Source organism: Amblyomma maculatum, chromosome 9, assembly GCF_055883805.1.
Source record: "Amblyomma maculatum isolate TAMU_Amacu chromosome 9, ASM5588380v1, whole genome shotgun sequence".
NCBI lineage: Eukaryota > Metazoa > Arthropoda > Arachnida > Ixodida > Ixodidae > Amblyomma > Amblyomma maculatum.
In genome coordinates this window covers 126,954,715-126,980,521 of record NC_139352.1, presented here as the reverse complement: position 1 = coordinate 126,980,521, position 25,807 = coordinate 126,954,715, and the positions used below count along the sequence as shown (strand labels likewise).

General features: G+C 45.7%; 1 protein-coding gene across 1 annotated transcript in view; it reads right to left on the bottom strand.

Annotated features, from left to right (window-relative positions):
• Positions 1–5,402: 5,402 nt before the first annotated feature.
• Positions 5,403–25,807, bottom strand: part of LOC146180344 (uncharacterized) — an 87,783-nt gene continuing 67,378 nt past the window's right edge. The window contains exons 2-4 of the mRNA XM_084579953.1: positions 10,895–10,980; positions 7,827–8,028; positions 5,403–5,564 (exon numbers count right to left, since the gene is read on the bottom strand). Of these exons, the coding sequence (XP_084436079.1) occupies positions 5,541–5,564; positions 7,827–8,028; positions 10,895–10,980 (312 nt within the window). The 3' untranslated portion in view covers positions 5,403–5,540. The remainder of the gene's footprint in view (positions 5,565–7,826; positions 8,029–10,894; positions 10,981–25,807) is intronic.

The window sequence follows — 25,807 nt, the reverse complement described above, 5'->3', positions numbered from 1 at the left end:
ACCAACGTATTCGAGTACAAAACGAACAAAAGATGTGTATTATTGGAGTTAGGTGTCGGCTGATGCGGATTTAAGCGAATGTTTTAGGGAGAAAAAGAGCCGCCAGGCTTTTATTAACAACGTACGTTACGTGTTTGTTCCAATTTAGGTCTTATGTATTTTCGATGCCTAACTATATCTACTCTTCCACATTGTAACAATTAACTACTTCACGTCAACGAAATGTTGCATGTATAAAGACAATGTTTGACCCACTACCTCATAAATTCATTTTTTACTGATAAATCACTTCATTGTTTGACAGGGACGGTGTGACACCATCAGTGTAGCATTTGTGTAGCGAGAGCTACATTGACCACAGTCTCACTATTTCGCCGTGCCTGGCCGGTGGGTGCCCGTCCTCGCCTGTCCGAAGTGCGAAGAAAGGAGAAGTTATGGGAGGTGGTAGCTGGCAGCTGACATGGCCGAGCACTTACTGTACGTATAGCTCCCTGACATTACATTTGGTAGGGGCTGCCAACTCGGGCCTTTCCTCTCACATGGGAGGGTGATATCACAATCAGAAAACCCTTGCATTCACGTTATGCCTAGGCGCGCAGGCACGTTCATACGGCTCGGTTAAAGCGGGGCATTATATGTTAGCTGGTAGCTTACGCTATCGCGTCATCGCGAAGGTGGGAGTCAAAACAGAAAGAGGGGCCGTAGTGGAGGGCTTCGGAACACCGCGCGATAGCGGCTTTCGCCTGATCGCACTTTAGTGGTCAAAGGTGCTCCAGTCTCGCCATTTTGCCGCGCCTGTCCGTGCCTGTCCGAAGAACAAACAGAAGGAAAACAAGAAACAGAAGAAGTAGTAGAAGAAACAGAAGAAAAAGAAAGAGAGGAAGAGGAAGAAAAGGAGAGAAGAGAGGAAGAAAAAGAGGACAAGGAACAAGAAGATGAAGATGAAGAAAAGAGGAGGAAGAAGAAGAAGAAGAGGAAGGAGAAGAGGAAGAAATTGAAGAGAGCTCGGTACTTGGTAAAGGCAACGACAACAATGAGATGCCAGGACAGGTGACGGTGTGACGGTGGTGTGCCCTGGAGGTCGACATTGAGATGATGTCATACCACTAGATGTCTTCTATACCCGAATGAGAATGGTCAGCGACAAGAGGCAAGGGGTGCTCATACGTGAAGTGATTCTCCAATGGCAGAGCTGAATAGAGCACTATGTGCAAAAGCCATGTCTTTACTTTCATGCCGAACTTAAGCGTAGCCATACAGATTGCTCTCGCGTAACTCCAGGTTTAACCACAAGCTAAGACACAGCGAGAGTTGGACTGTAAAAAAGGCTGACAGCCGAAGAATTGATGCGTTTGAATTGTGGTGCTCGCGAAGACTCTTGAGAGTTCCTTGAACTGCCAGAAGATCAAATCAGTCGATATTGTCAACCATAAACCCTGACTGCTCATTGGAGGGCCAAATTCTAAAGTTAAAGCTCAGCTACTTTGGTCATCTGATGAGAAGAGAGGAGTCGCTGGAGAAATATTTGATGTTGGGAAAGGTTGAGGGTCGCCGGAGATGGGGTAGGCAGCGAACGCGATGGTTAGATGGCATTCTCGAGGCACTGCAGATGAAGTTATGTGATGTTAGGAAGATAGTGAGAGACCGGAAAGCGTGGCGTGACATGGTCCATAGGATCACGAAGAGTCGGACACGACTGAACGACTGAACTGAACTGAAACCACAGCAAATTTTTTATAATTTTATTGCGCGAAAATAGAGCTTGGAAGTGTTGCCACAAAAGTTCGTCCCTTAGAATACCGTACGTGCGCACGCATGCGTCAATCCTCTACCAAACTGTAGGTGGAATTCTTATCATCATCATCATAATCAGCCTGACTATACCCACTGCAGGGCGAAGGCCTCTCCCATATTTCTCCAATTAACCCGGTTCTGTGCTAGCTGCATCCACTTGACCCCTGCGAACCTCTTAACCTCATCCGCCCACCTAACTTTCTGCCGCCCCCTGCTACGCTTTCCTTCCCTTGGAATCCAGTTTGTTACCCTAAGCGACCATCGGGTATCCTCTCTTACAACTACATGTCCTGTCCATGCCCATTTCTTCTTCTTGATTTCCACCAGAATGTCAATAACTTGAGTTCGTTCTCTGACCCACTCTGCACGCTTCCTATCTCTTAATGTTACCCCTACCATTTTTCGTTCCATAGCCCTCTGGGTTGTCCTTAACTTAAGTAGAACTCTTTTGGTAAGCCTCTACGTTTCAGCCCCATAGGTGAGTACAGGTAAGATGCAACTGTTGTATACTTTCCTCTTGAGCGATACCGGTAAGCTGCTAGTCATAATCTGTGAGTGCTCCCCAAATGCGCTCCATCCCAATGTTATTCTTCTTGTTATTTCCTTTTCATGGTCCGGATCTGCGGTTACTACGTGTCCTAAGTAGACATATTCGCCTACTACTTCCAGTGCTTCGCTACCTAACGTAAACTGCTGTTCCTTCCCGAGGCTGTAGAACATTACCTTAGTCTTCTGCACATTGATTTTAAGCCTACCTGTCTACTTTTCCTGTCTAGGTCTTCAATCATTATTTGCAGTTCATCCCCCGAGTTACTTTGCAAGGCAATGTCATCAGCAAATCGCAGATTACTGAGGTATTCTCCATCTACCCTTATCCCTAACTGCTCCCATTCCAAGTCTCTGAATACTTCCTCTAAGCAAGCTGTGAATAGTATTGGGGAGATTATGGTTCCTGTGCAGCTACAACATATATCTTCCAGCACCTTCACGTACGGCTCGTCTACCCCCTGATTTCGCAATGCCTACATCACCACCGAGGTTTCAACTGAGTCAAATGCTTTTTCGTAATCAATGAAGGCTATGTATAACGGCAGGTTATATTCCGAGCATTTTTCTATCACCTGGTTGATGCTATGGATATCATCGATAGTAGAGTACCGTTTTCGAAAACCTGCTTGATCCTTTGCTTGATTGCAAACTAAGGTTGTCCTGATTCTATTAGCGATTAGCTTAGTAAATACCTTATAAGTAACAGACAGTAAGATGATTGGTCTGTGATTTTTAAGGTCCTTGGAGCCCCCTTTCTTATGAATGAGGATAATGTTTGCATTCTTCCATGGTTCCGGTACCGTCGATGACACCAGGCACTGCGTATCCAGGGTGGCCAGTTTCTCTAGCACGATATACCTTCCGTCCTTTAACAAATCTGTAGTAATCAGATTCTCTCCAGCTGATTTCCACCCCTTTGCATAGTTTCTAATGCTTTCTTGACCTCGCCCTTCGTCACTGGTGGAACGTCTGACTGTTTTTCCCTACCGCCAATCTCATTACGGTCCAGACTGCTTTGGCTACTGTAGATATTTCTATAGAACCACCCGGCTACTTTGAATATCTTGTCCATATTCGTGATGACGTTGCCCGCCTTGTCCCTTATCGCATACATCTGGTTTTTGCCTATGCCCAATTTCTTCTTTACCGCTTTAAGGCTTCCCCCGTCATTTGCAGTTTGCTCAATTTTCTCAATGTTATACTTCCTTATATCGGCCACTTTGCGCTTATTGAATAGCTTTGATATCTCGGCCAATTCTATCTTGTCTGTTGGACTGGAAGCTTTCATACTCTGGCGTTTCTTAATCAAATCTTTTGTCTCCTTAGACAGCTTACCGGTATCCTCTCTAACTATCCTGCTGCCTACTTCTACAGCGCACTCAGTAATAATATCTCGTATATTATTGTTCATTGCTTCTAGGGTAATGTCGCCATCCTCAGTTAGAGCTGAATATCTATTCTTTAGCGAGATCCTGAACTCTTCTGCCCTCCCCCTCACCGCTAATTCGTTGATGGGTTTCTTTGTTACTAATCTGTTGCGTTCCTTCTTCAGATTTAGGCTAATTCGGAACCTCACCATCCTGTGGTCACTGCATCACTTTCCCGATTACCTCTACATCTTTCATAATGGCGGGGGTTGAGCACAGTATGAAGTCAATTTCATTTTTAGTCTCCCCGTTAGGATTTTTCCATGTCCATTTCCGGTTCTTCTGTTTGCTGAAGAAGGTATTCATGATTCTTAAGTTATTGCGCTCTACAAACGCAACTAGTAACTCCCCCTGCTATTCCTAAAGCCAATGCCATAGTCACCTACTGCCTGGTCTCCTGCCTGCTTTTCCCCTACCTTGGCATTGAAATAGCCCATTAGTACAGTATACTGCGTCTTTACTTTTCGCATGGGGGATTCTACATGTAGAAGCTTTCAACTTCCTGGTCATCATAACTACATGTAGCTGCATAGGCCTGTACAAACATACCGCTTATGAAGCCTAATTACGATGCCTGCCACCCTCTCATTAATACTATAGAATTCATCTATATTACCCGCTATATACTTATTGACAAGGAAACCTGCTCCTAGTTGTCGCCTCTCTGGTAAACCTCGATAACACAGTACATGCCCATCTTTCAGTGCAGTATATGCCTCATTCGGCCTCCTAACCTCACTGAGCTCTAGGACATCCTATTTCATACCCTGTAGTTCCTCTAACAGCACTGCTAAACTAGCTTCACTAGCTAGGGTTCTAGCGTTAAACGTTGCCAGGGTCAGTTTTCAATGGCGGCCTGTTCAGCGGAGCCAGGAATTTATAGCACCCCCCGCTGCGTGCAGGTCTGACCGTCGCTGTGGTCAGTTGTTCCGCAGCCGCAGCCGCGTTAGGAGAAATATGCCTGCGCAAAATGGGGGGAAAGGCATGTAAACAAGTCTTTTGTTTCCAAAATTTCAAGACCACCTACTTCTAAGCTTGGGCTTTTATCAGGTAAAAAAACTGTTGCTGAAACACTATGAATTGTAGCCAAATGATTCAGAACCACATCGGACACGAAAATAGGCGTCTAGGAAAAAGCGGGTGCGAAAACGACACCACGTTACAGCCATGTGAACCTGGTGCGGAATTTCATGCACCCCACAGCGCTTTCATGCAAACTGGTGCGACGCATTAAATGAAAATCTAAATCATGACATATAAGACAAATTAAATGCCCATAATGAATGAAATGATTTACTAAGTAAAGACGTTTGGTTACGGCGGGATCCGAATTTAGAACCATTAGTTTGCGAGCCAGTGACGCTACCGAATAGGCCACATAACGCTTTTTTCTTTGTTAAATAGGTCATAAAACGCACGCTTCTCTACCTTGGCAATGGATGGTTTATAGATCATTGCGGTCAGTGAACGCCAGTGCCGAAGTCATAAGTTTTCGTATTCACAGCAAGTAGATCCTCTTAAGTGCACTCTGAAATGGTTCATATTGATCCGCACACTTCGAAGCGAAAGAAGTGCGTAATATGTGTCAATTATCGGTTCTGATTAGATGACGAATGTAACAAGAATCAGGAAGAACTAAAATATTGCATTTATTTGGGCTTAGTAAGACTACAGACAGAGTAATGTTCGTCTCAGCCACGTCCGAGCTGTTGAGTAGGGTGTTTCGCAAGAGTATTTGTTTTCGTTGAGTGTCATACAGGATGAAAACTGCTAGCGGACAAATTCACCCATTACCTGAAACAGATGAAGAAAGTACAGACAGTATTAGAGGCTTTTTGTTTAACTCAGGCCTCCTAACAAGCTCGAATTATACGATTATATCTCTAGAGCTAACACCACTTATGTTTGTAGGATCGGTAGCGTTTTTAAGAAACTGACATTGAAATCAATTTTTTCCAAAAGACAACGGCAATAAATAATGATAATCGCCTGGCTTGGCCTGTAATTGCCTATACGTCAGCTCAGATCAACGGTAAATGAAGAAATTGCGCTGAAATGTTGCCTTCTCTTGGAAATATGTAATGCGTTGATGATACTCAGTTGGGTAATTAAGTTATCTCGAAGACATAAAAACTTATAGGCCGATACAGCACCGTATCAGGTCGATTGATGAGGCCGGAAGTTCGCAGTGACACGTTGCCAATTAAGGCATATTTTAGTGGTGACCGGCGCAGGCGTCTGTACCTTTTTGAAAGTGTAACAGAAACACCGACGGCACTGTTTTAGCACTTCTGCTTGTAGTGCATAAATAGTTGCCAGCACATTTAACAAAGCAGAGAAAATCTAAATTGCCCGTCTAGTAGTGACAGATTCAAATCGGCAACTAATGAAGATTATTGGTTAGAAACAATAAATAATGTTTATATGGCGACGCTATTCCCCCAAACATTTTATTTTACCTGGGCGTTCCCGAAAATTCTTTATCAGCCGTATTCCTTTACACCACAAGTAACAACATGATCGGGGCTCTTCAGTGCATACAACTTGTTGAACAATAAAACGAAAAATATTGTGGAATATTGTTTGAAAACTTATGAATTATAAAATGTGTAAGTTAAGGCTCCAGGAGTCTCGCCTTGAACTCAAATTTTTGAGCAGCTCTACGAAGCTATCAGCACGAGCAATGGAGATTACTATTTCGCTTCTTACAAAACACATAGCATGTGAAATACACCCGTTAGTAACAACAGGTAAGACGTAATCCGCCCTTGTCATTGGGATATAATTACACACCTTATTTGCATCCTTTGCTTCGGTTGTGAAGTATGCATGCCACGAAGCTTGGACGTATGCTTGCCCTGTCTCTGAGCCATCCGATTGCCTTTTATCAGTTTACGTTGCGTGAAATATAGCAAGGTTACATTCATCATCATCATCATCAGCCTGGCTATACCCACTGCAGGGCGAAGGCCTCTCCCATATTTCTCCAATTAACCAGGTTCTGTGCTAGCTGCATCCACTTGACCCTTGCGAACTTCTTAACCTTATCCGCCCACCTAACTTTCTGCCGCCCCCTGCAGCGCTTTCCTCCTCTTGGAATCCAGTTTGTTACCATAAGCGACCATTGGTTATCCTCTCTTCGCACTACATGTCCTGCCCATGCCCATTTCTTCTTCTTAATTTCCACTAGAATGTCGGTAACTTGAGTTATTTCTCTGACCCACTCTGCATGCCTCCTATGTCTTAATGTTACCCCTACCATTTTTCGTTCCATAGCCCTCTGGGATTGTCCTCAACTTAAGTAGAATTTTCTTGGTTAGCCACCACGTTTCAGCCTTGGTGACGAACTTGGTGACACGTGTGTCAGCCAACCGTCCGTTGCTCTATTCCCACAAGAGCTCACGTATCTCAATCGTGGACGGTTTTGATAATTGCTGTGTAATATCAGAGCCATGATTGTGTCGCAATTGATTTTTCTTATGCGCTTTAGCTCTCTGCTATATATTGCTTCTTGTGTCGCAATAAACCATTTGGTTGTTAGTCAGCTCATGTGTCTGTCTCGCCTTTCTACAAGGTCCGTCCTTTTGAGCTGTTTCTTCCTTCCATTCCTCTGACAGCACTGCTAAACCACCCTCACTAGCTAGGGTTCTAGCGGTAAACGTTGCCAGGGTCAGTTTCCAATGGCGGCCTGTCCAGCGGAGACAGGAATTCTTAGCACTCCCTGCTGCGTTACAGGTCTGACCGCCGCCATGGTCAGTTGTTTCGCAGCTGCTGGTGACTGAGGGCAGGGGTTTTGTAGAACTAATCATGAGAGGTTGCGGCCAATTGCTGCACCAGGGTGGCCAACTCCTGTTCTGGTGAGGGAGTGCGTTGCAGGAGGTGTTCACCCGCATCAGGTCGCACCCCAAACCTGTTTATGCAATTCCATCGACACGCGGATTTTCTTTGTTATCCGTGGAGAATTGCGCGGCACAGGGATTTGAACCCCGGTCCTCTTGCATGCGAGCTGGATGTTCTACCGCTACGCCACTGCTGCACAAAGGTTACATCACTTACGTATATTATGTCCGTCATAGTTTGCGGCTTTGAGCAGCCGATATTCATGTTCACCCTGTGCGAGCTTGTATTTTTTGAGCGTGTGGACGGTGTCGTCGTGGTCAACAGCCCATAACCATCTTTGTAGACCTGTAGCATCAGCCCAAGGGTTCCACTGGCGGTTAATTTTCCAAGGCTTTTTTTGCCATCAAACAGTTCCACTCTGAAAAAAAAAAAAACAATGAAATGAAGGCAAAGAAGCAGCCGGCGTTTTTTTTCCCTTCATCTGTGAGACTGAAAAGAACCCGCCGCTGACAAAGCCCTTGCGACACAAGCTGTATTCACGGAAACAGGCTATCACTACGGATGTATGGACTCGGTGAGCGAAGTCACTCAAAACAGGCCGCAGTTAATAGTTACTTAGTTTTATGGGGTTTTATGACGTATAAACACACATGGCTATCATGCGTCAAGCATAATCCGTTCAATGCAAGGAAAGCTTAAGCTGAACAGCTTCACTTTATTTCTGGCCGGGGAATAAACGCATAATTGAAAATTAAGTCGGAATCTGTCAGGCTGCGTACTTTTCAACAGAAGAGCCGCGTCTTATATTTTTTATGATTTCGAAAAACTTTATATCTGTTCTTATACGAGTCCTTCAGTGGCATACGGGCTTAGACGCAACCTGGTTTCACCTCCAAGGTCTATATCAGATCAAACAAGAACAGTGGCGCTTTTCGTTCGGGTTCTAAGCTGACTTCTTAAAGTTAATATATTGTGTTCGCGTTCATATGGTTCAGTAGTTAGAACTTAATAGAGCGTTTACAGCTGTAAATTTGAATAATAAAATGGGCTTAATTGATAAACAGATAGGTTATGCCTATGAGTTGTCATCTGCTAGCTGGTACTAGTACGTGGTCTTTAACCAAGGCCTCTCTGCGGAGAGATGCGTGATGATCCGTCATGCACAAAAACGCAAGCCCGGCAAACCGGTGCTATCTAAATATATTACAGTGAACTCGCCATATCTCTGAAAGTGGCGCAAGCAACATGCTAGCCATATATTTCAAGAGTTGCCCTTAAAAATCTGCCCAGTTTTCGTTCCAAGCACACGCAGCTTTAAAATAAAACGAAAACTGCAGAGCAAGAGTGATCCTTGCGGCAGTAATCATTCAGCAGGCAGGCTAGAATTGCATTAGCGCAGTTCCAAGTCAATATGAAATTATTGCGCCTGGTGTTTTGCTCTGGTTTTACACTGACTATTTTTGCGCAGTTTAAGGCCTTTTGCCATTTGTGTATGCCTTGTCACAGGCGACATGAAAGAAAAGTTTATAGTACAGGCGTAGTTTATGTATTTTATTTATTTACGAATACTGCAGGCAGCAGTGCCGCCCTAGCAGGAGGCGGTTACATAAAGTAAGTTCGCAAAGAGCTCTCAAAATTGTTAACGTTAGCACATCCAGTATTGAAAGCAGGCAGGCGATGTTCTCAGTTGTTCACATTTCTTTCACATCCCGTGTGCTGTGCTGTGTTATCTATTGTTAACTGATAAACCGCTATTTCACTCCAGTTTTTATTTTATTATTTTTATCATGTCATGCTTTGATCGGCTATATCAAACCTACATATAGAGTAATAAGTTGTAGGGTTCAAACTCCACTTTGCCGTAGACTCGATTTTAACAGTCTTGTGATTACATATTGGGTCATTGCCTCCTCTTATGTGCCGTTCACTCAAGTCAGTATGCCAAAAACACATCTCTGAAAGCCATAAACACACCTCCATCGACAGACGACGCCGGAAATAAGCTGTGGGGCATACACTGGGTCTGATCTAAAATGGATCGAGATTTTAAAGACGATACGTTCTTTCTGATTAAGTCACATTAAAGTAATTACGAGGGATGCAATTTCTCGCAGAGTATTTTCGCTCTGCTCGCTTGACTGATAGTTATTCACTAATCAGTTATTTTTGTATTATTTGTGCAAAATCAACTTCTAACGCTCAGGTGTGAATTGGAACGTGTTCGAATAACGCGGATGTCACGCGCCCACCGCACTTCTGGCAACCTAGCCTTAATGTATAATTGATTATTCGGCAAAAATGATACTCGACGATGTTTAAAAACTGCCCTGCAATGGGGTGCAACATGAGCCTGAAACCTCTCATGGTAAAGAGTCATGTTTGCAGTTTCTGTGTCGGCCACTACAGCGCCTGGCGTTGCTTCCAGTACCCAAGATAACGCGAATGGTGCTGAGGGAACGCATTCAGTTTCAACAAAAAGAGCGCAGTCATTACCACCCTCATTGTTCTGCATTCCTTTCGTAGTTATTGCAAAATAGATCACATTGCAAAATGAGATCATATATGAATAGTCATTGAGCCTGAGATTGACTCTTGTGCCTAAAAGTGCGACAAAAGTTTATGAGGGTACTTAAGGGCGACTCAGACTGATACTTAACAGCGAAAAGTTAATACGCTCGGCCGTTTTCCCGACGACTCCTCACTGATGAGCGGAAATGCCAATTTTTTAACTGCTGGCGTTCGTGCGTTTAAGTCTGGTTACGTGCAGAAACGTTTTTTTTCTTCATGAATTGCCGTTTATAAAGCGTTTTGCGATTCATGTGCTGCTCCATGACGAGAGCCGCACGAGACTGCTGTGCTGTTTGCCAACATTGATGAATGGCGCCACACGTCTGTGTAATCGATGATTTATTGTTATTGTTTTGTTTTCAATTCGCAGAATCCAAAACGCACCCGCTAATCTCAAAAAGCTATTTTCTGGAGCAGCTTTTTGAATTTTGTTTTCATTATTATTATTTTTTTTTCTTACTGACGCTTCAGTCGTTTCCATCCGCGCTTTCCGGCGTTCACGCGCTAGATAATGAGAATTGCGAAATCGTATCAGCTCTCAGCAATATGCATCGTAGTTTTCTAGCGAACATCCTGCGTGCCAACTCGTGTGATAGTTGTTACGTTCAAATGTCACGTTTTCTGATAGAAAATTATGCTTTCACAGCGTCCGACACGCCAGGCTATCGAAGTATACCCTGAACAGCCTAGCCGATGGTCAAAAAAGTTTTGCTTACGGGCTCCTAGACCATGTTCCTTGGAACAGTGCGTAGCCTCCCATACCAAAGTACATTTGTTCGTGTACGATGCGATAAGAAGTCCTCTGTAATTGAAAGTACCACAATGCAGCATATTAATATTGAGGCTGTGCGCGAAATGAGATGCATGCGATGCCCAGTGCGAATGAGACTGCAAAAACTAAGAAGATTATTGAGTCAGAAGGTAATGACGACAGATACTGCTTTTTTCAGAATCAGAATCAGAATTTATTCAGCGCAATGACTGAATACAAAGATTTTAGTAAATACAGGAGGAGGTCGCAAAGCTAATGGCTTTCAATAATGGCCGTCAATAATAAGAATTGAGCCGAGTACACGTTTCAATCTCTTAATTTTGTAGCAACATTTAGCAACACAGCAAAAAAGAGCATAAATCAGCGTTACAACGCAGGCAAAAAGTTGCATTCAATACAACAATAATTATTAGCAATATTTAAATTGATATGTTAGCTACGAAATTGTTCTTTAAAAACGACTTTGAAAAAACGGAAAACGCAGTATCAGGCAGTTAGTTGAAGATTGAAGGTGCATAGCAATTTCTTACAAAATGGCCATATTAATATTTATCAGGAGAATATACAACAGTACTTTTAAAGCTGGGCTCTGACAGGCTTATTGGCAGTAACACGTATTGTAACATATTTCAAGGAAAATAATTTTTCCCATTTGATATTTTTTGCATATCATTAAGCGTGAGCTCAGCTTTGTGCAGATTCTTTTCAATGATCAGTGGCTGGTACCGGAAAGTGACGGTCTTGCTAGCCTTTTGCGTACTATTGAGTGCAATATCTCAGTATTAGCTTACATTACTTATGGCCTGCAACCGAAAGCTCGTAATTTTGATAAACGTAGTGCACTATTCAGTGTAGTATAATCGTAGTAGCTGAAACGCAAACTGAATTCATTGAATTCGAATTACGACATTTTCCCTGAATTCTGCAATTTCAGATACATTCTACTACTATGCAAGATATATAGGTGTGCGACACAGCGACCCAGGATGGTTTCAGATGAAGTCCCCTAGTTCGTCGAACGAGATGGCAGTTCGCTCAGCGGACCTTTGACGTAGCATAGGGCAATGCTTTTCTACGGGAATGCACGCTTTTTGAAGGTCATTTTCTTGAAAACACTAGCCGATAATGGGCAAGAAATAATTTTTCCACATCATATTTATATATTTATATGTACTTTGATCAATTACTATTGCTATTTTTTACGCCTCTGTACTTTTGAATGCCCTCCCTGTTAAGATTTCTGATGGGATTGGCAGTATCGAATAAATAAATAAATAAATAAATAAATAAATAAATAAATAAATAAATAAATAAATAAATAAATAAATAAATAAATAAATAAATAAATAAATAAATAAATAAATAAATAAATAAATAAATAAAATAAGTATACCTTCATTATTAACCGCAGTTTTGTGAAGCAGTGGCTTTGTGAGGGCTTAATTGAGGAGGAGAAGGAGGAGGAGGAAACAACTTTATTCAACGTACTATTAAGCGTCGAGAATGTCCTGGGCCAGAGTCACTAAGGCCAAGTGGTCCTTCAGCTGGTCAGAGGCTAACCAAGCCCGCCAGGTTTGGGGAGGAGGGTGTGGAAAGTGAGGTGACTGTATTGCAACATGGCGGGAAAACATGCAGTCTTCTAACTTTGCATAATGTTCAGAAAAATTCTGGCATGCAGGGAATGTCTGATTCGGTGTAGAAATGATCGCGCAGGAGTAAGGATTGTATTTAGTTGTATGTGTCTAAGTATGCGTATTTGCGTGGTAGTGAGGGATTCATCAGGAAGAGGAAGTGTACGAAGAGTTTCCCTAATGTTGTCATCGTGAGTGTTGATTTCTTTTTTGCAGTGAAGAGTAGCGTCCCACGTGGGTGGATAAGGCCAGGGAATCCCAGGTGCCCGGTGTTGAAGTTCGCGGGCGAGGCGATGCACTACCTCATTGCCTGGGATTCCAGCATGACCAGGAATCCACCTCAGTGTTACAGTGTGGGGACGTAGTTTGGTAAGAGCTCTGTGTAGATCATCGTGTAGTTCTTCAGGAATGCGACCCGTGTGAATGACGCGTATAGCTTGTATTGAATCAGTGTATATGGTATATCCTGAAGGGTTAGGGGGTGCTTGTGCGAGGTCTTGAGTACTGGTAACTATTGGTAGGGTCTTGAGAGTCGCTGTAGGAGGAGGATCTATGTAAGGACCGAGGGTACGCGTCACTACATCGCTGAAGCTCTCAATTGAGTAAGCAGCTGCTCCGACGTCAGTTGGTGATGCATCTGTGTAGACGATCGTGGAATCAGTAAGATGAACATGACGGGAAACACAAGCGGAACGTCTGCCTGGGTTTGTATCGTGTGCGACGTTTTTTGAAATGGGGGTTACTCTTAAGTTATCTGGGAGTAGGGGTAATGATAGGGAGGTCGATAGGTTTGAGTGCAACTTGTTGAAGTATTGAATGTCCTTCAGAACAACGACCTGGGGGCGAGTTGGTGCAAGATGGAATTAAACGGCGGTGCAAAACGCACACAGACAAGAAAGGGACACCACATGCGCACACTACCAACTATTTATTAAACGGAAAGGTGCCATATTTATAGTCCAGCTCAAGCATCAGACTCATCGCCAAAATCCGCTTAAAACCCAGCACGTGAACGCCAGGCGGCACCATCAGGATAACAGACAATATATTTCTAACCTCAGCAGATAAACTATCAAAAACAGGAAAAACATTAAAAAAAAAACGGAAGGCAGGCCATCTCTTAGCAAATGCAGTGTGGACCGAACATAGCAAACAACAGAATACGACAAGAGAAGCAAACCAGCCCGAACCCTAAAAATAAAAATAAAAAGTAAGACGAGAAAACAATCGTAGCAAAAGCAGAGTCAGAAACAATTAGGCAAAAGTAGTCATAAACCTAAAAAAAAAAGCCTAAACCAACTACAAAAGACGATGATAGCAACAGCAGAGTCAAAAACGAAGGAAGCAAAAGCAGTCAGCTATGTTTGCTATAAACAATTGCATACGATGCGTTCCGCGGCCTGTGGGAGACCGAGAAATGCCACAATGGCGTCGGCTCTCGCCGCGTTTCTCGCCTTCATTCACTACACCAGGCGTGAGACGCACGGTGTCGACGCACAGAATGCCACAAAGTCCTCCAAAAAGTTCGCACACTCACAAAATTTGGCTCTGCCAGTTCCGGGCGCACTCAAGGATCTTGCGAGGCCAAAATAAGGAACGTGGTACAAGGAATTACGGACCCAGAGGCCAAAATTCACAGAGCCCATGAGAAGCACGTCCGCTCTCTTTGGTGCTACAGTGGCCCAGAGATAGAGAACAAACTCCAGGTGGCCGCTGCCGCAAACAAGGTGGTTTAGTACGCCGCGGAATGCGGTCAATCCTGCTCACCGCGAAAGTCAGAACTATTCGCCTACAACCTCCAAAATAAGAAAAATAAAGCAAACATAAAGATAAATGTCGAAAACTACCCGTTCCCACAAGTAGAGGAAGTTAGAATCTTAGGAATGGACCTTCAAGCAAGAGGGCAGAACACAAACACCATCAACAAGTTGGAGAACTACGCACCCCATGTTAGGGGCATATTCAGAAGAGTAGCGCTTAGAGGACACGGTCTCAAGGAGCCCAGTCTACTCAAATTGGCACAGGCCTACATCATCAGTTTCATAGGTTATGCCACACCTTTTCTTAACCTCAAAAAGACAGAGCGACAAAGAATCGACGTCATAATTCGAAAATGCGCCAAACGCGCACTAGGCCTGCCTATCTCCACGTCAACAGAGAAGCTGAAAAATAAAAAAGGAATTCATAATACATGGCAAGAGCTCACGGAAGCAGTCAGAATCTCACAACTGGAAACACTAAGTCAGACGGAGACAGGCAGAACCATCCTAGACTGGGTTGGACTCCAATCAGACAGAGGTCCACAGACGAAAACATCTATCCCGCCCTACATAAGGGAACACATACTGGTACCACCCTTACCTCGAAACGTGCGCCCAGACTACAAAAAAGAACGCAGAGAACACAGAGTCAAAGCCATCGCTAAAAGAATGAAACGCAAAGCAGTCGAGGAAGTTGCTTATGTAGAGGCATCATGCGAGCGATACGGAGCAGCCGTCTCGGCAGTAGTAAATGAAGAAGGTGCACCTAAAATTGTGGCCTCAACACGCACCCGAGGCATTAGCACAGCTGAAGAGATCGCAATAGCGCTCGCATGCACTGGCACACAGGCCAAAACTATAATAAGCGACAGCAAAATGGCTGTCTGGAATTTAGCAAAATGATGGATCTCAGAGGAGGCCAAAACGATTCTTCTCATAAATCCCATTACTAGAACAATATCCATCATATGGATACCAGCACCCCAGTCTGCTCCTGGCAACGAAGATGCGCACCTGCTGGCCCGAGATCTCTACCATCGGGTAGCGGCAGAGCAGCCCGAATGCAAGCGAATAAAAGATTGCGCTATCACATACAATGAGATCACTGAATTTTACAAACTAGATCAAAAAGTCTACCCTCCCCCCAGATCGGTCTCTCACTAACAATGAAGCACGCATCTGGAGGCGATTACAAGCCTATAACTACATCTGCCCTGTCTAGGTTTTCTTAACACAGACCGGGGAGGAAGAAGATTATAAATGTAAAAATTGCGGCCAAAAGGCACGCTAGATCATATTATATGGGAATGCGCCGACTCCCCATGCTTCGGCATTAACATTGACAGTAGAGAAGCCTGGGATGTTTGGCTGCGAAGCGGAGATCGCACCGTTCAGCGGCACGCTACCCGCCTGGCGGCTGAGGCCGTGAAGGTTGTTTGTAACCTCACCTGATCTCAGCCTTCAGGGCCCTCATGACCCGATCCCTGGCCTGCGTGCCGGGAGCGGGAGATGAAGGGCTCCTTTTCGGCGGAAATAAAGTTTTCATTCATTCATTGCGCTCTGTTGGCTGTCTTCATTAAATAACTTATCAGGTCGACTGGGCCGTTCGGTGCTGCGTTTAAAAGAGTATATCTTCACCATCAAGTACAAATCCGACAGAAAACACCTCGATACTGACATCCTCTTTCGTTGCCGCTGTGTTCTACTCCAACCAACTCCCTTGCGGCCCCTACACTCTGCCCTTCATGTCAGCCTTCGGGTGATCGTCTAGATGTTGCACCCATCGACGTCTCTCCGCTGGACCTAAGCACTACTTCCTGGCATTGCAGCAGGCTGATCCTTACTGCAGAACAATTATCGCTCGCCTCTACGGTCAATCACTGGCCCCCAACAGGCGCCTGCGTCGTCAGCTCCGCCTTTCCCGGATTCAACACGGAACGCTTTACCGCTCTGTATACCACACGACTGGTCACCGAGGGCTTCTTGTTGTGCCTCGTTCTCTCCAGAATCTGCGCTGGAGCTTACCACGAAGATGCCACTGCCGGTCATTTAGGACACCACAAGACGTACGACCGTATAAAAAGCCGCTACCTTTGGCCCGGGATTTCTACCAGCGTCGCAAAATACATATTGTTAAGAGGCACACTCCGTCGTAGCCGCAACAGTTCGCCGTCAGGGACACACTCACAGGGCAACCAGAGCCTAGCTTCAGCGCCGTCGTTGTTCACTAGCCCAGAATTTCGTCAGCGTCTCCGTGACTGCGTACCATAAAAATACCCCCCCCCCCCCCCTCTGCGGAAGAAGCATAGTCCCGGTGAGTAGACAACACAGGTGAGCGCGAAATATAAAGTTTGAGACGGGCGACATGCACGACTTCTGGATGACGGCTTGTAGGAGACATGCGGTTCACAGGCATAATCTCGTACGTAGCATCGGTAAGTTGCCGCAACACGCGGTAAGGGCCCTTGTAGCAGGGCAGAAGTTTCTCACATATGCCTACACGTCGAGCTGGGAGCAAGAGGAGTACGAGGGAGCCAGGAGGGTAGTAGGCATCACGGTGCTGGAGATCGTAACGGTGCTTTTGAGAACGCTAAGACGCACCAAGCCGGTCTCGAGCAATATGACGGGCGGCATCAGCGCGGGCGATGGAAAGAGACGCGTAACTGCAGGATGAATCGTCAAGATGCAGTAAGGTGTCGAAGGGAAGTAGAGGGTCGCGCCAAAAGAGTAGATAAAATAAAGAGTATCCGGCGGTATCATGTCGTGAGGAGTTATAGGCGAATGTTATGAAGGGTAAAGAGACGTCCCAGTCACGGTGGTGGTCAGAAACATACATTGACATCATGTCGGTCAGTGTACAGATAAGGCGCTCAGTAAGGCCTTTCGTTTGTGAATGGTAGGCCGTTGTGAAGTTGTGGTGGGTAGTGCATCAGCGGAGAAGGTGAGGAACAACCTTAGAAAGGAAGCAGTGACCGCGATCGGTGAGCAGTTGACGAGGAGCGCCATGAAGCAAGATGATGTCACGCAAAAGAAAGTCTGAAACATCGGAGGCACTGCTGGTGGGGATAGCTCTGGTGATGGCATACCGGGTGGCGTAATCGTTCGCTACAGCAATCCATTTGTTTCCTGAAGTCGATGTGGGAAATGGTCCAAGCAGATCGAGACCAACTCTAGAAAGGGGCTCAGTAGGAACTGCGAATGGTTGAAGGGGCCCACTAGGGTGATGGGACGGTGTCTTCTTGCGCTGGGACAGCTCACAGGCGGCGACGTAGCGACGAAAGCGGTAAACGGCAGGCCAGCGAATCGCCGTTGAACATTGTCGTATGTGCGTGACATTCCCAGGTGCACTGCTGTAGGAGCATTATGAAGGTGCGCAAGAACAGCAAAACGTAGATGTGTCTGGACAAGAAGCAAAAGGTATACATCATCTGGGCGCATATCGCGTCGGTATAATGTGTCATTAAGCAGCATAGACATACTGATGGACCGATCGGAGCTGTCGTTGCGCAGATGATTAGTAATGGGGCGCAGGGAAGGATCATGACTCTGTTCGACGCCAATGTGGAGAAAGCCCGAGATGGACAAAACGCAGTCGTCAGCAGTATTGTCAGGACGTTCTGGAGGGCCAATGGGGTTGCGTGACAAGCAGTTGGCGTCTTGATGTAGGCGGCCTGACTTGTACACAAGAGTAAACATGCATTCTTGCAATTGCAAGGCCCAGCGACCTAAGCGGCCAGTAAGGTCCTTAAGTGAGGACAGCGAACACAATGCATGATGGTTCGTCACTGCGCTGAAGGGCCGCCCAAACAAATAAGGGCGGAATTTGGTCAACGCCCAAATAAGTGCGAGGCATTCGCGCTCCGTAATGGAATTATTGCGCTCGTATTGAGATAGGAGGCGGCTGGCATAGGCAATAACACGAGAGTGACCTTGCTGGAAGTGAGCAAGGATGGCGCCATGTCCGCTAGCATCGGTGCGCAGTTATGTAGGTGCAGACGGGTCGAAGTGCGCCAGGACAGGAGGAGCGGGGAAGGCGGATTGAGCCTTATGAAGGTCTGAGCTTACCCAAGGCTTCACGAGAAATTCAGATTTTTCTGCTGAAGGGAGGTAAATGGACTTGCTAGGTCAGCGAAGTTAAAAATGAAGCGACGAAAGTAGGAACAGAGCACGAGAAAAATTCGCACATCACTTGTATTACGTGGTGTAAGGAACTCGCGGACTGCACGAACTTTATCAGGGTCTGGCGGCACACCATTTGCGTCAACCAAATGTCCCAGGATTTTGATCTGGTGGCGGCCGAAGCTGCAGTTTTTTACATTGCGTTGAAGATCGGCGCCGCGGAAAACGGCCAGTATTGTAGAAAGTCGTTGAAGGTGACTTTTGAACGTGGGAGAGAAAACGACAACGTCATCTAAGTAGCATAAGCACGTTGTCCACTTGAAACCACGGAGAAGCTAGTCGATCATGCGCTCGAAGGTCGCAGGAGCGTTACGGAGGCCAATTAGCATGACCTTGAATTGGTATAGTCCGTCTCAATTACCACCGGCACCACCTATCCCAGTGGCAAGATCATCTGCCATCAGCTGGTGACACCTGAACCCCCGGGGAACAGCATACTCGAACAGCTCCCACCTACTCTGAAGTCCTTAACAACCACCAGAAGGAGGCCAGGCAAGTCGAGACCCGTTACTTCCCGACAATCGCGGAGACGCATCGGCGGATGGAGGAGAAGAGAGTGCCCACACTACAAGGAAGCCGCCAAAAAAAAAAAAAAACACCCGAGGACACCCAAGGCTACCGTGCGAGGCGAGCTTCGCGGGACCATCGGGTACCCAGCGCCAAGCCCTGCTGCCAACACTGGCTTGACCATTCCAGCATCTCAATGAGATCGAGGACGTGGTCCCCGTCACAACCAGTTCATTAGGGGACGCGACACGGGATGCCACCATAGAGGGAACCCCTTCGGCAGCACGGGAACCAACTGAGACGCGTCGGCAAGCGCCTCCGGCTACACTTAGGGATGATACACCAGAGCTCACCCCTACAACTAGGAAGACAGCTCCAATCAACACAGCAAAAAGTAACCAGCAAGTTCTTTCCAAAGAAAATGACCATGTGGAGAGCACCGGTACCCGGAAACAAAGTGCTCCAAGCGGGCCCTTTAAGAGAAGGAGAACCAGTGTAGACACGGCCCCACACACCAAGGACCATGTGAACTCTGAAGCCGAGGGCCAGATTCCGAGCACACCTGTGTCGCGCTGCGATTTGAGGCACAATGCATTCGTCATGACTGACATCCAGGGCGTGTGAGTACGCCGGCTCTCTTCTTCTCACATTGCCAACAGTCTTCCTGAGATAACTCAAAATGTTTAAAGTCAAGAAAAATTGTAGATAAACGAATTAGACATGAATTTCAGATCCGTAGCCTTAATACTTATCTCCAGTCCAAAATCACACCAAAGGGTTTGCAGGTACCAATATGTCACCCTCAATGAATAACCTTTTTGACGAGGACAAGGAAAATTGGAACCATGCACTGAAATCTGCATCTTTAGGTCTCCTTAAAGTCACCATTTCCCTATGTGAGAGGTTGTTGGTATCCCTGAGAACAGAGAGTCGTGCTCGCAGAAAAATCGCTCTTTCCACGCTTTAGGCCACCCAACTCATGCTGTTTGAGGAAAAAAGAACGATTGAGATAGTCGAAATCAAACGAAAAATATTTACCCGTGACGGTGTTCCCGCCATTATGATCACAAGCCTAACAGAAGCAGTTACGCTTGATTACCCTCTGGTCGGAAGCTCAGGCTTTGATCCCGAGTACAGTATTATAAACCATTCATCCACCCCCCTTATGGCAGAAGGACGATCTGTACTCTCAAAAGGAATTACATTTTGCCCTACTACTGGAAAATGTAATGCATTTTTGGTATTGAAGGACTTTGATAACTTTGCCCGAACTCTGAGACTCAGGGAATACTTTTTCGAAGGGACACAGAGCACTGCACACGGCAGAGAATTCGACCTTAAAAATCACCAATGGACTCCGAATGCGGGGAGAGACAAACATTTAGACATGCACATTAGTGCCGTCCAGAACGACGTAATCAGAGCTTATAAGGACTACAGAACATGTAAGCAAAGACTTTCCAAAAAGGAACGTGACGCATTGAATTCGCTCAGTAGACAGAAATATGTAGTCATCAAACCGGCAGATAAAGGCGGCGGCATAGTGGTCATGGACAAGGACAAGTGTACTGAGGAAGGCATTAGACGACTTTCGAACACTAATTTCTATAAACACCTACATGCGGACCCCACTCTAGAGCATCAAAACTTATAGCAGGGACTCTAAATGAGCTCGCAAAAGGTGGGGACATCTTTTTGCGATGATGCAAAGCTCTGACCGCCTCTCACCCGTCGCCAGACTGATTCTACATGCTTCCGAAAATTCATATAAGGGGTAACCCCAGCCGCCCTATAGTATCCGGCATCAGCACAATCACAGAACCAATCTCCAGTTACATTGACACATTATTTGGACTCATACCTGCAACACACCCATCACACATACGTGATACAAACCACTTTCTTCGCGAAATAGCCGGTCTAAATCTTCCTCAGGGGGCCTTCCTTGTAACCTTAGATGTAGTCTTCTATATACAAATATCCCGCATTCCGACGGAATCAAAGCTGTGATTGAGGTCTATAGACAGAATAGGAAGGAAGGATTCCCCACTCCAGAAGTCCTAGAGGTATTGACGAAACTAGTACTAGAATACAACAACTTTGAATTCGAGAATGAACACTACTTAAAAATTAACGGCACCCCCGTGGGTACAAAAATAGCCCCTACGTATGCTAACATCTTCATGCATAGCATTGAATCTCAGTTTTTACTTACTTCCCCTATTAAGCCCACCCTATACAAACGCGCTACTTGGATGATATTTTCTTAATTTGGACTGACACAGAACAATAACTCCTGCATTCTATTCAAAACTTCAATCTCCTCCACCCTAGCATATCCTTCACGCACATATATTCCCGGAACAAAATTAACTTTCTGGACGTTGAAATTGCGGTCCATGAAGGTTCGCTACCACCAGCGTATACAGAAAACCCACGGACCGGCAACAAAACTTACATTTCCAAAGCTGCCATTCTCATCACTCAAAAGCAAGCATCCCATATTCTCAGGCTCAGCGCTTCAAAAGAATTTGTTCCCAAGATCAGGACTTCGCACGAAACGCAAAACGTATGCGGGAAGTCCTCACTAAACAGCGATACCCGCCAGATATTGTTACGACGCCCCAAAAAAGGCATCTGGACTCAACTGGGAGGAAATACTAGAGGGGCCTCCACGAAAGGAAAAAATAGACCGTCGAACAAGCCTGGTGCTCAACTTCACGAGTAACCTTCCCAACATGAACAAAATCCTAAAGAAACATTTCAACATTTTAGAACAGAGCGAACGTCGCTCCAATACTTTCACGACTCTTCCCCAGGTTGTCTACAGACGACCAAAAAACATCTGCAACATTCTAGTTCACTCAAAGATAGGTAATGACCAAATCCAAATCCAGATCCAAATCCAGATCCAAATCCAGATCCAAATCCTTTATTCAGTATTTTTTTTTTTACAAAAAATACTAGGGCAGAAACAAAAAGCTACTGTACTAGTAGCTTGACGGGGTTCCTGCCCCTGTCTTGGCATGGGTGGAAGACAAAAACTAACAGGTACTTATGCAGAAAACAGAATTCACAATGCTTTAAGATAACACACACTCAAACACAACATCGCATAATTATGCACTTGCTCGGAAAATCAGATTAACAACAGAAATACAAAAAAGAAAATACAGGACATTGAAATGCACACTTTGCACTTAGTGATTGTTTGGTATTCACTGTAAAAAAAAAGAAAATAGAAAATATAGGACATTGAAATGCACACTTTGGCAGAAATGATTGTTTGGTATTCACTGTAAAAAAAGGAAAAAAAAAACAAAAACTAAAAAAAGTAAACAAATGGTAGGTTTACGTTCTTTCTAATATCAGGTGTTCTTTCCATTTTTTTTTAGATGTTATGTATATCGATACTGCTTTCCTCTAATAGATTAAGGTATTTCGGCATGTGGTATTGAAGTCTGTGCAGGCCATTATTTTTACGTGAAAACGTAATTACCCACAATTCCCTTCTTCTAATCAGGTAACCAGTGGTTGGGCTGCCGGCCTTGCGGAAAGAGTAGATGCCAGGTGTGCAAGCACATGCAGACATCAAGCTGTGCAACAAGCATAGCGTAAAATTTTAAGTGGAGAATAGATGGTAACTTTGATTGCGATGTCTCAAACGTTATATATCTCCTAGAATGCGGCGTATGCCGCATGCAGTATATTGGCCAGACAGCTACCCCTCTACGAACGCGGTTTAATAATCACCGTGCTGATGTCCGCTCTCTGCAAAACCTTCCTTTTTCAAAACATATCAACCAGAAACAGCACTCATTCGACTCAGTCAAACTAACAGTTCTTTGGGGGGGATTCAATATTACACGGGAACGGGAGCAGCGTGAGTCATACTTTATTTATAAGGCTAGGACGATTAATAATGGGATAAATGAAAACATTGAAGTAATGTCTTCTGTACGAGCCCTGCAAGTTGAATGTTATGAGCATATATCACTGTCCCTTAACAGCTTTCCTCGTTTCCTTCCGGTTGTTTCCTCGTTTTTTTTTTTCGCTTCTTTGAAATCCTCCGTATGCCCACTTCTCGAAAAAACTTCCTTTACGCTTGGCGCTCACATCTTATAGCGAAAACCTCAAAGTATTTCACCATTCTACTGTCCCTCAGATTTTTTTTCTTTTCTTCCTCCGAGGTTCATCTCTCGTCGCAAGTTGCTTACCGCTCTAAGCAGGCTCGAACTTCACTCGCCGCTAACAGAATCTTCTAACCAGCAATGACCCCCCTTGTGTTTTTTTTCTTCCGGTTGGCCCAGCGGGTCCGAGCAAGGAAGGAGAGGATAACAGATACAGCAAAAAAAGAAAGAAAATCTCCAAAGTGGAGGTAGGCAAGACGGCTCACTTTAGTGAGCTGATCGGAGCGGCACCGCTCACTTGAACGGCTCACTGGCTCCCTTAGATCTGTAGATGTTAGGGGGTCTCTCAGGAGATACATAGATGGATATATTGAAAGAAAAAGGCAGAGAGGTTGGCCGGAATAATTCAGTTCTGGCCTGCTACTCTGCACTGGGGAAGGGAAAGGAGAGAAGAAAGAAGATCATGATGGGTGACGATGTGGGAGAAGGCATATTGCCGCAATGTTATCTAAATAAAACTTGAAATTTCTCCAACCGACACTTTTATTTTATAAAACCCGACGTTTCGGAGCCGGCTCGGCTCCTTCTTCAGAGGTGCATGACGCGGGGCTGCGTGCAGCTATAAGTAAAAATGGTCGAGGGGGAGAAGAAGGTGGGGGGGGGGAGGGGAGAATGGGGAGGGGGTGAGATGTGTGTGAAAGGAATGAGAAGGAAGGAGGGGGGTTTAGACGAGTGAGGGTGCCGCAGGTGCAGGTGTGCTCGCTGGCGACTTTTTTCTTTTCTTCTGTGAAGTGGCCAGGAGAGAGCGAAGACCTTGCAAGTATACAGCAGGGAGGTTGCCTATTGTCCGGTTGATGTTATTTGCGGTAGACTGTATGTGCCATGACTCGAGGAGGCGTCTTCTGCGGTAATTGGTCTCGGTCTCCAAGATGAACGTTTCTTCGAAATTTATTCTGTGGTCGGAATCTTCTGAATGTTCAGCTACGGGGTTGCGTTCTCTTGAAAAATTTCGTACATCGTTCTTGTGTTGCCGAATTCTTTCTTTTAGGTTTTTTGTTTCGCCAATGTAGTTAGCATCACAGACCCCCTCCCCATTCTCCCCTCCCCCCCCACCTTCTTCTCCCCCTCGACCATTTTTACTTATAGCTGCACGCAGCCCCGCGTCATGCACCCCTGAAGAAGGAGCCGAGCCGGCTCCGAAACGTCGGGTTTTATAAAATAAAAGTGTTGGTTGGAGAAATTTCAAGTTTTATTTAGTTATCAACCCAACCAGACAGGCAAATCTGTCGAAATGTTTAGCTCGCAATGTTATCGTACTGGCGCCGCCATGTGGCGAGCTCGGGAGACTGGCACGCGCTCGATGCTTGTTGCTTCTTTCGTAAAATCAGCAACAGTACGTGGAGGGTCACGTACAAGGCCAACGAGCAGCTGCTCCTTGACGCCTTGCATAAGGTAGCGCACCTTCTTTACCTCCGACATGGACGGATCCGCCCGGTTGAATAGGCGAGTCATTTCTTCTACAAACATGGTGACAAACATGTAGAGCGAGTTCGGCCATCTCTTTTCTTGTATCGTTGCCGAATGTTGCGAGCAGCTGCCGCCGGAAATCCTGCCAGGTGGAAATATTAGCCTCATGGTTTTCGAACCACATCTTGGCGGCGTCTTCTAGTGCAAAATAAACATTGTGCAATTTTCGCTCCTCGTCCCACGCATTAAACACAGCGACCCGGTCGTAGCTGGTCAGCCAGTCCTCAACGTCTTCGAACTTGTCGCCATGAAACGGCGTGGGCATACGTGGAGTATGGCAGATCAGCTGCTGGGCACTCACGGGAAGCTGAGTGGTGGTCTGAATTGCCGCTGTAGTCATCGTGGTTCGCGGTGGGGAAACAAGAGGACCACACTCGGGTGCTAAGCCTCTCAAGCGACGGCTCGCCTTGTGCACAGGTGTCGTGTGCACGGTGTGTAGATGGGCGTAGGGGGCAGCCAGAGGCTCTTCGTACATGGGATCTACCCAGAAGCTCCACCAAAAATGTCACAGAAGCCAGTGCAACTGGCTCAGCAGGTTTACTAGGACTAAGTAAAAGCACCGGCAAGATCAGGCACGGAACCGACTGGCGGGCGAGCACCGAGAGCGAAGAAGACGAGCGCGTGCCAGTCTTCCGAGCTCGCCACATGGCGGCGCCAGTACGATAACATGGGCTCACATCTTTTAGCGAAAACCTTAAAGTATTTCACCATTCTACGGTCCCTATCTACATATCTACAGGCACAGTGGCTTGCTTTACAAGCGCGAATCAAGTCCGCTGGCGCACAAAAAAATGGCAAAGAGCACGAACTGCCTGGACACCTTTCCCCTTGTCCTGTCAAGCGCCCAGCAGCAGTTCCTCCGACAGTGACCTCTTGTCCAAACGTTTCAATGAAGCGGCTAGCACACTTCATTCGCACGCATACGTTGGGCACACCAATAATATATGGTCCACAGTCTCTGGGATGCCACAAGCTGAACATTCCGGCGAGTCCACCTGTCTAATTAAATGTAAGTACTTGCGCGTGAAAGCCACATTTAAACGAAGTCTATGTAGCAAGCATGCCTGATGGCGCGAAATATCAAGCGGAACATAAAATTTCAATGTTCGATCGAGCCTTCTTA